At 38.2% G+C, this 17,793-nt stretch overlaps 1 protein-coding gene across 1 annotated transcript; it reads right to left on the bottom strand.

Moving 5' to 3' along the window:
- Nucleotides 1-9,497: 9,497 nt before the first annotated feature.
- On the bottom strand, nt 9,498-16,935 carry hoxd3a (homeobox D3a). The gene is made up of 4 exons (XM_087803495.1): nt 16,674-16,935; nt 13,475-13,534; nt 11,124-11,643; nt 9,498-10,372 (listed from the first exon to the last, which is right to left on the bottom strand). Exons 3-4 carry the CDS (start codon nt 11,560-11,562, stop codon nt 9,630-9,632), a joined length of 1,182 nt encoding a protein of 393 aa, XP_087659621.1. The 5' UTR covers nt 11,563-11,643; nt 13,475-13,534; nt 16,674-16,935; the 3' UTR covers nt 9,498-9,629.
- Nucleotides 16,936-17,793: the final 858 nt, after the last annotated feature.

Genomic DNA, 17,793 nt, shown 5'->3' with positions numbered 1-17,793 from the left:
TTCGTAAACTATTTTCAGGATTGGTCGTAAACCGACTTAAAATGTGTAAGATGTTGGTGGTTTGTTGTGGGAGTTTTTCTAAAGTCATGTGAAATGTCCTTAATATTTTAAATGTTATTGCAAAATCACTTTCTCCTCTATGTCCTATTTTTAATTCATCTTTCTTCAGTCATTCATATTTCTAAATGTTTTTTTAATTTATAATCACTGCAACCCCTCCCCAACCCCCAATGTATACAGTATATAATGTAAAGAACAATAATTAATTATAAATTAATGGACATAACAACAAGCGTATTGCACTTTATGCAACATTTCGTTGATTTAATTTGGAAACAACAAAAAAGTACGAAGCGTAGACATAAAATAATAATAATAATAATAATAACAATACTTTCAAACATGTTTCCCCAACTAAAAATGACAAATAAAATAAGGAAAAAATAAATAAAACATCCACAAAGGATTTATGATTAAAACTGTTATGTCCATATCTGCATTTCAGGTTTGGACATATGACGAAGATTTCCTTCTCACCAGAAACCTCCAACTCCTGGTGGACTCCTGGTGAGAGTCCAGGTCATGTGAGCAGATTTAAACATTAACAACTAGTCTTGGTGCGAAGCGAAGCATCACCGCGACTAAACAGACAAAGTGCTTCCACACCAGTGAAGGAGTGAGTCAGATTCATGTATGTTGATGTGATGGATTCCTGCAGGTCGTGAGTGCTCGGAGAGAAGGAACAGCAGCAGCATTCTTCTTGGCAGTGATTCTACATCAAGCGGGTGTAAATGAAGTGGAGCCAGAGCAGCGACGTGGGCCCGAGGCAGAGCCGAGGCTCCGGGGGATCGGCCCGGCCACATTATGCTGCAGCAGGTCCGGAGAGCTGGAAGTGTGACAGCGCCGCGCCCTCGGTGGACACGCCAGGACCGCTGCCACCATATTCTCAGGACATTTACATTATTCAAAGATAAATGCATTGTCAATTTGGTGTCTCCGAACACTAGATACGTGCGCCGCTTCACTCCTCCTGCAGCCAAAGGTGGGCTCACCTCCGCCCGCTGTGAGACACGCTACAAATGAAATCAAATGTCTTTCTCAGTGCTGCAGAATTACTTAACCCTCAGTGGTGCAAGGTTGCCTCAGACTGGTGCAGAGGAGAACAATGGAGGAACAGAGCAGATTAAACCTGCACTTTCAGTGGAAAATATCGAGAATAGTGTTCTTGAAACTAAACCTTAGATTGTAATACAAGATATTGAGTTAGAAAGTATTTATTTTTTCCAATCTCTCTTCGTGAATTTACAGAAGTTTAACAGTTATGTATTGTATATTTTTTACACATCATATAAGTACAATATTAGAATTATCAACTAGAATTACACACATACACCAAATTATAAACTGTTATCAAACAATATACAACTAAACATTTTCAGCCTATCAGACAACACGTTTCTTTGAGATAGAAAAGGACAAGAGTGAAGATAAGTTCTTATTATTTCTGCCCTTTATTTATACTTTTCTATTCCCATGAACAAAATATTTACTTCAAACTTGATGTCATTTTGTTGTTATGTAACACAACGCTGACTTCCTCTACGCTCACTGGTGTCACATGATCTTAATATTCATCACATTAACATTATGTATGTCATGTGATCGTTTATTTATATCATGTGCACATTATTTGTGTCATGTGATCATTAATGGGTGTCATGTTTTCTTTTTATTTATCACATGAACATTATGCATGTCATGTGATCATTAATTTATATCATGTGCACGTTATTTGTGTCATGTGATCATTAATGGGTGTCATGTTATCTTTAGATTCATCACATGAACATTATGCATGTCATGTGATCATTAATTTATATCATGTGCACGTTATTTGTGTCATGTGATCATTAATGGGTGTCATGTTTTCTTTTTATTTATCACATGAACATTATGCATGTCATGTGATCATTAATTTATATCATGTGCACGTTATTTGTGTCATGTGATCATTAATGGGTGTCATGTTATCTTTAGATTCATCACATGAACATTATGTATGTCATGTGATCATTTATCTATATCATGTGCACATTATTTCTGTCATGTGATCATTAATGGGTGTCATGTTATCTTTAGATTCATCACATGAACATTATGTACGTCATGTGATCATTTATCTATATCATGTGCACATTATTTGTGTCATGTGATCATTAATGGGTGTCATGCTATCTTTATATTCATCACATGAACATTATGTACGTCATGTGATCATTTATCTATATCATGTGCACATTATTTGTGTCATGTTACCTTTAATGGGTGCCATGTGAGCAGTTTGTGTGTCATGTATTCTTATATATAAGTCATTTATATGATTATTATTATTCCTGAGGTTTTAAGTCAAAAACTTTAAAGATCTTTACACTGGTTAGGGTTTTAATTGTATTTGTACTCCTCTGAAATTATACAAAAAATTATGTAATAATTGACAGTACATTTCACTCCGGAATAACAACAGCTAGCAGTGTTAGCCAACAATAAGCTAGCAAGTATAGCATCCAGGTTTGAATGGTATGTTAGCCACTTTTTACTTTAGTTTATCAATCATTATGAGAGATTTACATCATTATAAATCATAAATCGTTATTGAGATTTTTGCTTCTCAAAGAAACAGTGTCTTTGTAATCAATAGATTACAGTCTGAGCTTGTATGTTCTTTGTGGGGCAGACATTAAGCATTTCATACATATAGTATGAAGGGCAACAATAATCAAATATATTTTGTATTACCGTTTAATAGAGTGATTTGTGTGAATTATCTAGTCATCTTACGTTATTAATAAATACACTGGAGATGTCATGAATTAAAGGATAGTTGAGGAAAACAAAGAGACAAACTGTGTGAAGAAATAACATCACGAAAGACATTTGACCTCTTTTAATAGACACAAACATTGGTTAAGACAAGTCAGTTTATTGCTTTGTTGTTGTTAACTGTGGGGACAGTTCATGGGAGCACAGAAGAAGACAGTAGGTCCAGGTGAAAAAAAGAGTTGGACTGTGAAAGGCTGGAGTTCTTCTTGTACTGAAGCCACAGGCAGAGGTGATGTCATCAACCACAGCAGGATGTGATCAGGCTGATCTGGAGAAACGGGAGGGAAGGAAATCCTGGAGTGGATTCATGCTGTTAGAGAGTGAAGCTCCAGCATCTGCTAGTAGTTCACACAGCTTTAGTTCAGATGATATCTCTTCATGACTCATTCTATAGAGAGAAAGAGGGTGGAAGGGAAACTCTTTGATAAATTATACAAACGTTATACTTTTTTTTTTGAATAAAAAAAGAGTTATAACTGAAGAAAATGTATAAAAAATGTATAAAAGAAAAAAAAAATTATCATCAGGATTAAAAAAACAAGGACATAAAAAAACTCAATTTCAAATATGAATAAACGAAAACAAGCAGATGTCTTGTTTTATTAATGCTGAGAAGGGGGACAAAGAATATATAATCAAACTCTCTCAAGCCAACCTATAAATGAAAGATTTCTCATAAATAATACAATTCATTTCATATCTAAATATATATAAATAAAGAAAAGAAGATCATTCGCAGTAACAACTCACCAGTCGATGCAGAAAAACAAGATAAATAGTGTCAGTGGCTACGATTCGTATTTTCAGGAGGTAATCTGGTCCCTCGTCCAAGCGAGGTTCAAAGTAAAACAGTTGCTTCTTCAAACAAAAAAACAAAGCAAAGATGTCTCATGTGGGAAGCAGAAAATAGTCTAAAGAAAATGTTGTATAGTTGTTCATAGTCACTAGAAAGACTAAGGAATAATAATTGATATAAATGTGACGTTTCTTATTAATGCTAACTTCAGTAGTTTGATAGCTAAGCCTGAACACAGGGATGTTAATAGGTCAGAAGGTCTGAATCCGAGCTGGATTTTATTCTGGGGCCGAGCATGGGGTCGACCACATAAAATGACTCGGGCGGGTTGGATTTAGCACCTGAGCCCCTTGTGTTTGACTCATGCTCTAGACCCTAGTTCACGATCCGTTGACGCCATTAATCACCTCATCATCTTCATCCCACTTTCCAGCGTCTCCCACGCTGCTGAGCCGCAACATAAACTCATGTCCTGAGATGAATTGCTGAAGTTTAATACAGTAACGAAGAACATTGTGATTCACTCAACGATCCATCTCTCATATCCAAGAGTCACAGAGTATTTTATGTGTCCGGGATACAAATGGAAAGCACGGCGGATCATTCTTTATCCGGCGGACAGATTAAATTCCAAACCCTGTTACTGTAATAGGCACACTTGTAGCTGCCCATGAATTAGAGCTCTAATTACATTCAGTACTATTTTAAACAAAATAACAGGTTTCTTATGATCCATAGGTATAATTTATAGCAAAGCCAGGTTCATTTTCCTGGGCAATCAATTTCTAGGTAGCAGAAGACTAATATAATTATGGAAAGCGCTGAGAGCTGAGTATCTCCGTGAACACAGAGGGGTTTTTTAGAAGATAAATGAAGATGCAATTTATTCACTCATAACGGACAGAAAATAGCGTGAAAGAAATCCATATGAGCTCAGAAGGAGGTGGAAGTCCTAATACTTTTTGATATAGACGAGCGGAGCGCTGTAGTTAAAGCCTAGGTAATGTATGAGTTACTTCACATCACTGACTTATCTCGCAGGAGGAAAGGGAGGAAGAGGAGCCGTCCCAGCCGAGCCCTCTAAATCATACCTGCGGCGCTGACTCATTTATTACACTTACAATTATATCAATATCACTAACACATAAGAGCTGCCATAAATCCACCACCATCAGCTCCTCCGACAACCAGCGTGATCAATGTCACTGCTGAGTTTGTTTACAGGGCTTATCTCACTCCACAAACTCGCAGGAGTTCTGATCCAGGAGCTCGTTCACTCATCCTGACTTCCAGTTCTCTCGCGGAGGTGTCGCTGCCTTCACGTCCTCGGCTGATTTAAGCCAAGTCAGGTCGTGGGGGCAGCGCTAGAAGTAAAGCGGCCCAAACGCCCCCCCCCCCTCTCATCTCTCCAGTGTGTCCCCGTTTTGACCCGGCAGTGAGGAGTCCAGGAGACATGTTTCAAGATGCCATACATTGCCCTTTAGCTCAGCTCTTTATTCACAAGGAAGACTGATACAGCCCTCTATATTAATCTACCTGTTCATCTGCACATTTGCCTCACTCGTGATCAAGACCAAGCGTCTCATCTCTGACCATGACATGACCGTCAACTGTTATTGGATGTAGCCTAGAAGCACGTATGCTAAAATTAAACTTTAATTATTTGTAAATAATATTAAGAAATCTAAATAAATAAATGAAGAGATGCAAGATGTAGAAATACATTTTCAAAAAATATAGCTACAGCTGTAGCTTCTTAACCCTTGTGTTATCTCAGGGTCAAGGTTATTCAAAGACTTGGAAACAAATGTGTTTTTGGTATCCCTTGTGTTGTCTCTGGGTCAAGGGGAACAATATCCACTGCATTTATATTTCTGGAAGCCACGAAGGTCGTTCACCTTGACCCAGAGACAAGACAAGGGATTCAACAAACACATTTGTTTCAGTCCTTTGGGTCACCTTGACCCTGAGATAACAAGCAGATGTAAGGTGTTAGCTCCTGATACTATCCATTATGCTAACTTATATTAGCGTTCCATGATTCTGATTTTGAATAGAGTCTAGTAAGTTCGTGTTTTTGGGCTATTTTTAAGTTGTTGACCTGATGCAATAATGAGTTTCACATGCCTGCTGAGTCCACTTGGTTTGAACTTGATTAGCATCTTCATGACTTTCATTAGCATGACCGATATTCTGTAACGTCGTTTTGGAAGAAGTATTTTTAGTATCTTCAATTTTCTTTAATCCGTTTTACATTTGGTCGTAGATGAAGACCATCAAAGCTTATTTTATTTTATTTTTAGCAGGAATTCTTTGAACTTGAACGTTTTGGAGAAAAAGCTAACTAAGAGCTGTCGATTAAAAATGTTAAAATTCAATATTTTACAAACAAACAAAAAAAATCACAAAATGAAAAAATATGCATTCATAATTAAAGTCACAGTGGACAACAAAAAAGAGTGTATTTCATATCACAATAACAGAATGCTTGATAGCAATTAGCATCAGGTCATTCAGAAATAAAAATAAAGTGACATTTCCAATTATTATTATTATTATTATTATTATTATTATTATTATTATTATTATAGTAAGTAAGTAAGTAATATTTATTTATATAGCGCTTTTCGAGACCAGGGTCACAAAGCGCTTAAACAATCAAAACAATACTCAAAAAAGTACATACTTTAAAGATCAAGATAATACTGAGAAAGGTAGTAATTATGGCAATAATTTTAAACGCTGTTTTGGACACACCCGGACAAATTCAGGATGTTTCTGAGAAGTATAACGTCTGTGCCATAAGGATGTATTACATATATAGACTTGAGTGTGTCTGTGTTTTATCACCTCAGAGATACTGAAGGTGAATGTTGTTCTTTCCTGTCTGATCCTTTTCCTCCCAGTGATAACACCGGATCCCTGAGCAGCCATCACCACTGCAAACATACTTACTATTAACTAGTGCAAGAGAGTTTAATTATGAGAAACATTAGTTTTATTACAATGAATTATTTAATTGATATTACAATTCATTCATTAAAAAAAAAATACGTAAAAATAACTTTAACAGTAAGGTTTGTTTGTTTGCTTTTTCACTTAACCTGCAGTTTTTACTCAAACAGTCCAGCTTGTCCTTGTAGGAGGGAATCCGAGTCGGTTCCGCTCCTTGTTAAAAAAAAAATGTCGCTCTGGCGCCGGAACGTCCGCCAATTAAAAAAAAATCAAAATCCTACAAAATTCAACTTAAAATCGCAGTGATGAAGGATATGCAGCTGTTGTCCTCAGTATCGTCTCCTCGCCTCCCGCCTCTTCTCTCTGGAGTTCCACCATCTCACCAAAATAAAAGCTCACACGTGAGAGTGAGCGGAGCGAGAGTTCGGAGAAGACATCGCGAGACCCCCCCCCCCCCCCCCCCCGACACGCGGATTCCTCAGACTGCGCCTGCGCGCTGTGAGTAAACTCTCTTCCCTCGTCAGCTCCTGCGAGCAGATGGATCATGGAGCACTTCATCCCAGCTCAAGTTCCAAACGAGCATCTAATGTTTTCTTTCTGGTGCGTTGACGACCATTGTGAAGCGATTTAACTACGGTTTTCACGACTTACTGCTCCACACGTCACCGACCGCTGCCTCGAGTTTAGTTTAAATACCCAAATGGTTTATTAATATGATACAGTTTTATGCTTAGCAAATTAAAAGACGTAACTCCCGAACGAATTAAGGTAAATTATGAACTTTCAAGGGTTATTACTACATGACAATGATCGTTATAATAAATTAAATAATTGGAGAAGTACTTTAGAAAACATGGAATTAGTTTGTATTTATTTATTAATTTAAGTATTAACTACATTTGTAGTTCATTTAAATTTAATTGAGCAGTGTCTCTTCATAAACCAATTTTTGGTTGAAATATGTCTAGTTGTTTTACTTAAATTACATAAAAAGCATAAAAAGAAGATGTGAATTAGAATAATATGTGAACTGGCAATATGGATTAATTTCATTTAAAAAAAAATGTGTATATGAAAAGTAAATTGCTGCCATTTCACCAAGAAAAATGTGATTCGGTTTCATAAATCCAGAATTGAAGATCAGATTGCGTAAATTCTTATCAGGAATTTCACAGCAGAGCCAGGCAGCAAGAAGAGAACTGCAAAAACAAATGTTGCCTTTTCTTCTCCTGATTACAGTTACAGCTGAGCCATGAATCCTGGAGCCAAATGCTGAAACAAAACATTTGACAGTGCACCAGCAGCCAGCTGTCCTCTTTTGTACCAACAGTTCAGCTCAAGACAGAGTTTGTGGGTTCAGTTCAAACATTTAGTGCTCGTGTAGTCACGAACTGTTTTAGGACTTATGTATCGATCAAAAAAAAGATACATACATTTGATCCTGAAAACTAAACGCCATCAGCACTTTTATAAAACCTTTAGCTAAAATATAAAACGGGTCAAAACATGGCGAATAAATCAAATAAAAACAACTATGATTGGGCATTAATAAAAAGGTTTATTTTAAGAGATGAAAATATTTAATTACTCTTAAATATTTTACATGTTTATCTCATAATTGTATTTTAAATTTGGTTGTAGCATTCAGTTTTGATGTAAATCTTTACAGTTAATAATAAAATAAATACTTGCCGTTTTACTAGCTAAACACGCCCCAGAAATAATAAACGAAAACGTTGTATAGTAGTCAATGAAATGCAAATGTAACTACACAAGTTCAACATAATTACAGCGAAGTTAAGGAAAAATGTGAGGCCAGATGGTGGAATTTAAAAATGTAATTTTGGTATGATATTATTATTACTGATGTGGTCCAGAATAATCTAACTTTTGTATGACACCATGTAAAAAGAAAGAATAGAAGTACATCTCGGGTTCTATGTCAAAGAAATCTCATTCAATGTTGGATTTGAGGACGCGTGTATTTACTTTCGCTCTCGTTTTAAAGCCAACCTGGAAATGAAGGAGCAGATCTTTGGAGCTGGCTGGGCTGCTTGGCTCTCGAATGAGTTAGATGTGGAATGCAAATGCTTTGTTCACTCGGAGGAGGAATCAGCGAGGAGTCTGAAAGCGACGAGTTTTTGATTAATGAGCTTTGAAATGGCTCTCCAGGAGCAATAAAGGATGGACGCGCACACACACACACACACACACACACACACAAACCACACACACACTCTCTTTCCTTTTTCACATCACTTCGTTCTTCTATCGAAATAATTCCGCTCTTGATCGATAATTTTATGTTCATAATGATCAATCTTGGCTATATGAGGCTTATAAAGGCAGATCGGTGAAGGTGCGGGAATAATAACGGAATCAACGCAAAGTTTGATCACTTTATTTACAAAATGTTGAACACAATAAAATATAACATTTCAATATATTTATGAAGTGAAGAAAGTAACAGACAGAAATGACATGCTGGTGTGTAATATACTCGGATAGTCTACGATTTAAGGTTCGACGTCAATCATGGACACACGCAGTGCGGTTACTCACTAGCAAAATGCCCCATTTGTCCCAAATTTACAATTACAAAATCTTTTTTTTTTTTTATTATTCCACTCAACATTGCATTTTTCCAAAAACCCTGTTTGACCATTTGATCTGTCCAATCTTACAAACATTTATAAATACTGGCGTGTAAAAAGATAAATAATGTGCAATACATTGAAACAATAAATATATATGACGGTACAAAAGATTAAAAATAAGGTGTCAAATAAATAAAGACTTTTCTACAGATGATCTAGAACTACCGACTTACCTTCAAGTGTCTCGTCCAGAATAGAAAAAAAAGGTTCAAGTGAGATGGACGGAAGCCGTGAGAAAAGTAACCACATCAATATCGAGAATAATACTGTCGTAATAGTACAGTGAGGTAATCAAAGCGCCACGCACACGCACACGCACACACACGCTCACGAGAGACTTGTTACAAATGCGTGAGTTTAGGCGCTTCCTGAATCCTTCCCTGAGACGCTTGGTGAGAGGTGAGGTCTGTGTAGGTGGGGTGGGGGTCACAGGGTCCGTGGTGGTGGTTCCCTGGGATCTGGGCCGCGCAGCTGTAGTCCACGCTGGTGGATGAGGGATGGGGGAGATGGCCAAGGTTGAACATGGGCCCCGAGGCCGGCATGGAATCCACAAAATTCCCGCCCACGTAAACCGGGCTCCCTTGCAAGTTGGGGTTCGGGAAGCCGCCGTTGCTCTGCATGCCGTGGTGGTCGTACTCGGACCCGGGGTAGCGCTTCTGCTGGGGCAGGCAGCCCCCCAGGGGCGCGGTGTAGGCGGCCAGGCCGTACATGTTCTGCTGCGGTTTGGAGAAAGGTGGCGGTGACGGCGCGTCGTAGCCCAGACTATTCTGGAGCTGCCCGGTGTAAGCCAGGTGACCGGAGCCGCTCAGGGGTGGGCTTCTGTCCGGGGAGTGCCCCATGGGAGAGTGCGCGATCCCTTTAGATTTCTGGTCCTTCTTGTACTTCATCCGGCGGTTCTGGAACCAGATCTTGATCTGGCGCTCGGTGAGGTTGAGCAGGTTGGCCATCTCCACCCGCCGCGGGCGACACAGGTAGCGGTTGAAGTGGAACTCCTTCTCCAGCTCCACCAGCTGCGCGCTGGTGTACGCGGTTCGGACCCGTTTGGACGCGGGTCCGGACGGGCTCTTCTCGTCGGCCACTTCACCTGCAACGTTTCAGAACATCGTTCAGACGATTAGGTTAAACGAAACCGCCCCCCCCCCCCCCTTTGTTTTAAGTAAAACATATTAAATACGAAAGAAAATGAAATTATACGATATAAAAGCGTGTCTCATATTTTTTAATTTGCTATTATTTTACGAAATATCTTTCAAATGACGCAACACATATGAGCAAACGATGTATTTCAAAAATGTCTTTAGATTAAAAAATAATGAAATATTGTATCGAATATATTATATTTGTTTTGTTATTAACATAACAAATAAACTACATTAATTCTACTTTCTAACGGTTTTAAATAGCAGGTGCGTCTGCGAGGGGCATTTGAGGTCACATCCGGCCTGGGTTGTTTGATGAAAAAAAAGAGCTAAATACAGTTTAAAAATAATAATTCTCTAAATATTGTTTCCTAGGTTGTCATAGCAACTTCATATTTAAAAAGGCGCCATAGGTGCTTGTGTTTCTCTATTGCTTATTGTGTGTGTTATCTTATTTCATTCTATTAATGAACACAAAAATATTATAATATTATATAAAATATATATTATTATTTTGTTGTGTGTGTGTGGGAATAAAAGTTTCTGATTCTAAAAATGTTTCATGCTAAACAGAGACAAACAATTATAAAGAAGCTAATGCTAACATCTTTAGCCAACAATCCTACCTCAAACACCACAACTACACACACCAATCCTGGTCATGCATGTCAACAATGATGTCACACAGACACACACCTGCAGGCGTGCTACAGTTGTTGCCCTTTTGTTTGGCATTCTGCCTGGTCTCCTTCATCCAGGGGAAGATCTGCTTGGTCAGGCCCGGGGTGGTGGCTCCAGACGCACCACCGGACGGAGACTTCTTCTTCTGGGGCACGGGGCTGTTGGCGCTGGGGGAGGATGCTGAGAGGGGAGGGGGCTGCTGCTCCACCGTCGCCTGGCTGTTCCCCTGCCCGCCGCTCTGTCTCATACAATCTCCATTCATCTCCCCATCTTTGAGGCTTGGGGGTCGGACCGTGGAGGTCTGGATGGGGCACACCGAGTTCTGGTACTCGGCGTCTATGGAGGGGGCGGGGTAGGTCTGGTGGGCCGCGGGGCCGTAGCTGTAAGAGTCAGGTTTGGGGTACGTGTAACCTCCGAAGAGCCCGGCGTTGTCGTAGTATGTTGCCTTCTGCATGGTGTTGATTCAAATATCCAAAAGCATGGATGGTGTTTCCTCACGTGATAGGTCTCCCCCACCTTCCCTCCAGGCCGTCACCTACACAGAGGTCACAGAGAAATGACTCGTTACAACCGTGAGCTGGAGTCAAGACAACACTCTCAGTTCAAGGCTGAGTCAGTCAACGGTCTGGAGACGCTTGTATCTGTGGCCATTATGTTTTTAGCAACTAAATTCAACGTTTTCAATGAAACCAGGTTTATATCAGAACATGCTTGTTAACAGACTGAAGGAAGAGATTATAAAGAATGTTTTTTCACCACAAATATCAAGATTTACAATTACTGTGGTGACATATTGTGCACATCATGTAACAGTGACATCACCTTTTTGAACGACACATATTAAAGACCAAATATAGTTTTATTATTTCAAATAATAACTACTGGTTTATATGGAGTTTATTATTATTTTTTTTTTTACTTCATTAGAGATTTTCGAAGTCAAGCAGATAAACCATTTAATAACGTCATTAAAGGATTAAAAAAAAGAAAAAGATAATTGAAGTAATTTTTAAATTTCATAAAACAATAACATCTAGTTATTAATATTATATATTTTTAAGAACATATACAATTCTGTTTTTTAAACGTATTTATTAAACTGTAATGATTAAGGGATTTTTTGTCAGTATAGTATATACAATAGTAAACCTGAATTTAACTAATTAATTTATAGCCTTTATTTTAACCATATTTACAAACACGTATCACGGAATACATGCACTCTACTTCATTATTAGTTAAGTTTAGTTTTAAAATATTTTGTTTCATAAATATAATGCTATTATATTTAATTCATTTCTGCTTTCTTTATGTCTTGCTTCATTGTTTATCAATTGACTCTATATTTTAAGGAGTTAAGATGTTTTTCTCTTTATTAGTAGATACAGTTTATTATGGATTGACCTGGATAATTTAATTTAAATAAGTGTATTTTTTGAAAACTATTTTAAGACCTCGAGGGTCATGTTGTTTACAATAATAACGTTTTAAGCGTGAAATAATAGTAATCTTGAATACGTGGCGCCATATTTACACCCTTAATCGCTCCTTTATTTTCTCCACCAGGGCATGTGTCCAATGAGTCAAAAGAAATAAGAGAAGTTTTCTTAACTTTTTCTAAACATTCTCACCGCTGGTGTGAAACTCGGTGTTGCTAACCGTCTTAGAATCCCCATCAAAGCATGAGCTCGAGTCTTGTGACCTCACAAAACAGTTAAAGTTTAACTGGATCTAAAAAGACCCTCCGGGAGTCTCAGAAATAAGCTGAATCAGTATCTGACACACGGACACACAATGGGCTTTTCACTGGTTCACAAAGACCTCCACTCATTGTTCCCTGCAGCAGCCCACCGAGGCCGCAGTCTGGACCTCGACGCAGATATGAGCAGAAATAAAAAACGATCACGTCTGTGGGTCTGATCACGACGATATGTGTGTGTGTGTGTGTGTGTGTTTTTGGAGTCGCAAACAGACTCGTCAAATGGTCAGTGTCCTGCATGTTGGTGGCGTTTTAAGGAGTGCGCGCCGCGCATAACAATTGCACCTGTCAGTGTGGACCGCGGCAGAATTTATGACCGCAAATGTTATGCTTGTAAACGGCCCGAGAGAGGAATGAGAACCAAAACAGTGGCCGTGGCCCTCAGAAGTGTAAAGCGTAGGAGGAAGGCAAGCGAAAGAATGTCGCGCTGTCGTATATAAATCCAGTCTGGACGCTGCGCTGCGGCACAACACGAAGCCTCCAGACTGGACTCTTTTGGACGTTTTTTTTAATCTTATTTCTCTGTAGAAGGTTGGTGTTTGTCATGTATTTTGTCTTAGGTGACAATCACGGGGCGCCATTTTGAGTGTTTCCTCATGTTACTCACCGAAATCTGTGCAAAGATCTTTTGTGTCTCTCACGCATACATCACTGCTGCGACCTCGACCTGGAAAAGAAACGACACATTTAACATTTTAATGCCAAGTTTAACATCATAGTTACAACACTTTAAGGGGGTGTTTGCGTCGGTTTAATGTGCATTCTATTTACACGCTATATTTAATTTATTTCCACGGTTTTATTTTAATTTGTAAAGAAAGAACACACGTATGAGGGAAGAGTGAGAAAACCTGTGCGCTCCGCCTGCAGAGAAGAAAGAAAGAAAAAGTCCTGCATGTGCACTTTTGCACAAAAGACTCCAAATATTTAGCAGTCATAAGCTTTTTTGCTGACCTCTGGGTCAGTCAAAGTTTAACAAACTAGGAGGTTTTAAATGCAGAAGTTTCACACTCTGGAGCAGAAGCGTCGAGTGCAGCGAGCGATGAGAGCTAAAATAGTTTCTCGTTTCTAATTCGGATTATTTTTATTTTATTTTATTTTTATTTTGTTTGTTTATTTCCGAACACAACACGGATGACTTTTTTTTATCTTTGGGATTTATCTTTGAATGGGTAGAGTGTTCATAGTTGTCTCCTGGAGTGTTTGCGCACACACAACCGGTTGCAGACATGATCCTCTTTTCATTGCGCAGTGTTATTCGCCTACGCGCTGTTACGGTAAGTTTGGTGCAAACAAAGACCCGCAGTCAATTTGGAGACTTGTTATCCCACGTACGCTTGTACTATCGAACAGTGGAGACGGAATAAATATTCAACGACTGCAACGTAATAATAATAATAATCTTCAGGATAATTTAGAATTGTGAAAAGTGTGACGCTTCTTAACAATAATCGCACTCGTAATTTACCTTTATATAAAATTAAACGCACGTAAAGTGTGTCACATAATAAATAATAGGTATGCATTTTAAATAATAAATTAAATAAAAATAAAGAAGCTTTTTTTAGTTTTAAAATTATTCTGAAAAACTCTAATCCTGTATTACAATAAATAATAAATAAGATTATGCCTTTTTGTTAGATTTTTAAAAGCCAATGTTGAGGTTTAAAGTATTAAATCATGATTGTTATTCATAGACGTTTATTGCTGCTTTGTATTTCTAAATGCTGATGTTTAAGATAATTATATTTCATAGACTTTTTTTTAAATAAATAATCTTGAGTATAAACAAATATGATGATTGAGTAATATTTACTTGTGCTTGCAGTAATGGCGAATAATAGTTTAAAAAAGGCCACATTATTGTTTTTATTTCTATACAACAAATATATAGTAAATACAATTCATACTATTCCATATCGTTTTTGAATTTAAATTAAGTGTAAACTGTTTTTATTTTCACACACGCATAATTAATTGAAAAATAAGTCGTTTGGCATTATGTTGTCAAATGGTTGAGTTTTACAGATTTAAAATGCTCGAGGTAAAGTAAACATGAAAAGGCGCTTTTGAAATCAGAGGTAATAACTGGTTGTCAAATATGTCGTAAAAAAGTGAAAAAGTAGGTGACGAATGTAAAAAAAACCTATGAGATATAAATTTAAATTCAACAATTAATTGCAGAAAATCCACATCATGTGCAACAAAAGGCTCCTGAAATGATCCAGAAAACAAAAGGAATCAGCTGCAAACGTGAGAACCCGGTCCAGCTCCTCCAGAAGCTCCAGCTAACAAAGCCGTTCTCCTCCAACACATAAATCACCGCGAACGCCACCGCGACGATAAGACAACAAATTAATGTGATTTACGATCCAACAGTCAAAAAAAGAGAAAACTTCCATCTACTTTTCTCCTCAGAATCAGCTGGACACTGTCGATACTCCTAACACCTCTCACCTTCTTGAAAAATACACAATCCAGTCCGGAATAAATCCTCCACCTTTGTCTGCACCGTCCTAAACCTGATCTCGCTGTTTTCCACACATTTCCATTCAGCACAATTCCAGACAGAATGGACGGACTCACATTCAGCTTCCAATAAAAAGCGTGAGGAGGAAAAAAAAAAGACTGGCAATCAATCATGGATGTGAAATGTACAGGAAGTGTGTATATATAGGCCTGGAGGTAGCATCGGGATTATTTTGGGGGAAGGATGACAAATACAAGGAGAGAGAGGAACACACTTTGATGTTTCCTACATGCTTTTATTTTGGTAAATCAGAATCGAGAGGGCTTTATCAATCACCTTGCCTGCATTTTTTTTGTCGATTGTACGACGAGCTTTTATTTTGGCGATTCCATTCAGTCGTCGTGATTTTTGGAGAAGCTTTTAGTATGATGAATCGAGCTCCTGTATTATTTCCCCATTTATGTCCCTGCTGTTTTTGCTCTGCAGCTGCTGAATCCGAGCCAGAAATGCATCTCAGGTTCAACTCCACCACAAATGAAGCTACAAATTTACACCTGGTTCTCATTTCCTCTTGATATAGAAGCGCTAATTCAGGATCTAACTGCAGATGCATGTCATGGTTATACGTTTGAAGGAGAAATATAATCACAGTGTTATTATTTGTAATATATGTGTATATTTAAACGGATTTTGAATAAGAATACATGTTTTAAAAAAAAATACTATTTATGAAACTGGTATATTTAAATAGATTGCTCGGATTGAAAAATAAAAATAAAAGATAGACTATGGTAAAGAAATTTGACGAATTTTCTCCCCCTTTTGTTGAATTTTAAACAATTAAATGCGTTACTTGCGCTTTGATTCAAATCAGGCGCATTCTCTTCAAAATAAAGCCTTTTAATTAAACAAGAAAGTCAAAACGTTAAAATCAATTGCTTATCTTACAACGATATGTGCGATCATTTCTTGATAAATATCGTGATTCTCGCGCGTAATAAAACGATCTCTGCTGTGTCGCCTCTTAATGTGCCGAGTTATGAGTGTGGAGATGACGGTGAGGAAGATTTGCTGTTGTGCCGCAGCATATGTTCCGAGGGCAATAAAAGTGAAAGATTTACGCCCGCACCCCCACAGTCACTCACACCCTTCCAGCAATGATTTACAAGCCCCCCTCCCCGAAAAAAAACTTCCCAAATAAAGACAACAAATGCGATATTTTTTTTAAAAGACGAGTGAGGCATCCGTGCAAAGATCATTTATACCTCCGCTTGTTTTCAGGACCCGATCAATCACTCGCATGCACCCCCCGAAACACAGTGAAATATTGACCTACCCAAACATCCATCGGTTCGGTTCTGGTGCTGTTAAAGTGCGCGGCTCGCTCGCCTCGGATATTATTTTCTTGGAGGATCTCTTCAAGTCTGATAGAGTCCTTGCGATTAATGACGACGCCGTGTTTCTAGGGGGACGTGCTGCATTAATTATTGAGACAATCACGTGGTCCGGCCGACTGGCGCACTTTCATATGTCTGAATCCGAAAGAGAGGAAGAGGAGAATCAAATATGGCCGGATGGGAGAGAGACGAGGTGGTGGAGCTGCGGTGTCTGCAGTGTCATTGAGAATGGACCTGCTCCCGGAGCCCACTTATTGCTGCTCACACATGTAGGTCAGTGAGGCTGCAGCAGGAGGCAGGAGGCAGGATCCTCCGTCACATACATGATCGTGGAGGAGATCAGATGCAGCTTTTTGTCGACGCACAAGCAGCTTCCACGAACCGACACGACAGTGAAATGATGTTAGGATCTCTGAAACTTACGTTTCCTTCCTGTGTGTAGGCTCACTATTTGGCACCAACAATAGCAGACTAGTAACATAACGATTATATTTGATTTAGAGCGAGTAGATGCATATTATAACTTGGTTATAGTCAAAAGAAACATTATTATAGAAGCATCATCCATCAAATATATATATATATATATATTTAACAGAACTACACTTGTGTAGATGTAGGCTCACTTTTTGGCAAGAACCAGAGCTGTACATTTACTAGAGGACGATCTAAATATCACTACAAGAATCTTTAACAGGAGTATTAACATTCAAAATATGTTTTTTCATCTGGAAAGTGATGGCACCACAAACAATAGGAGACAGACAACCTAAGCAGAAGTTGTTTTTAAGCGTGATCTACCTCACAGAAACATAAGAAAAAAAAAATACATTATCACGTTATCATGATTTGTCTTTATAGTGTGTATAATAAAACTAGTTTGGTGAATTGACAGAGATAGGAAATATGTACAAGTCATAACAAAGAGAATCAAAAGACTTTGACTAGGACCTGTTCTTTGTAGATTTGTCACTAGCTATGTATGTATAATTACAACTGTGATGGAGAATATTAAGAATAATATTGAAACAAAAATGGTAAGAATAACAAACATAATGT

The sequence above is a fragment of the Callionymus lyra genome, chromosome 12 (assembly GCF_982586985.1).
Source record: "Callionymus lyra chromosome 12, fCalLyr1.hap1.1, whole genome shotgun sequence".
Lineage (NCBI taxonomy): Eukaryota > Metazoa > Chordata > Actinopteri > Syngnathiformes > Callionymidae > Callionymus > Callionymus lyra.
The sequence above is the reverse complement of the archived record's forward strand: the minus strand, read 5'-3'. Positions and strand labels throughout refer to the sequence as shown.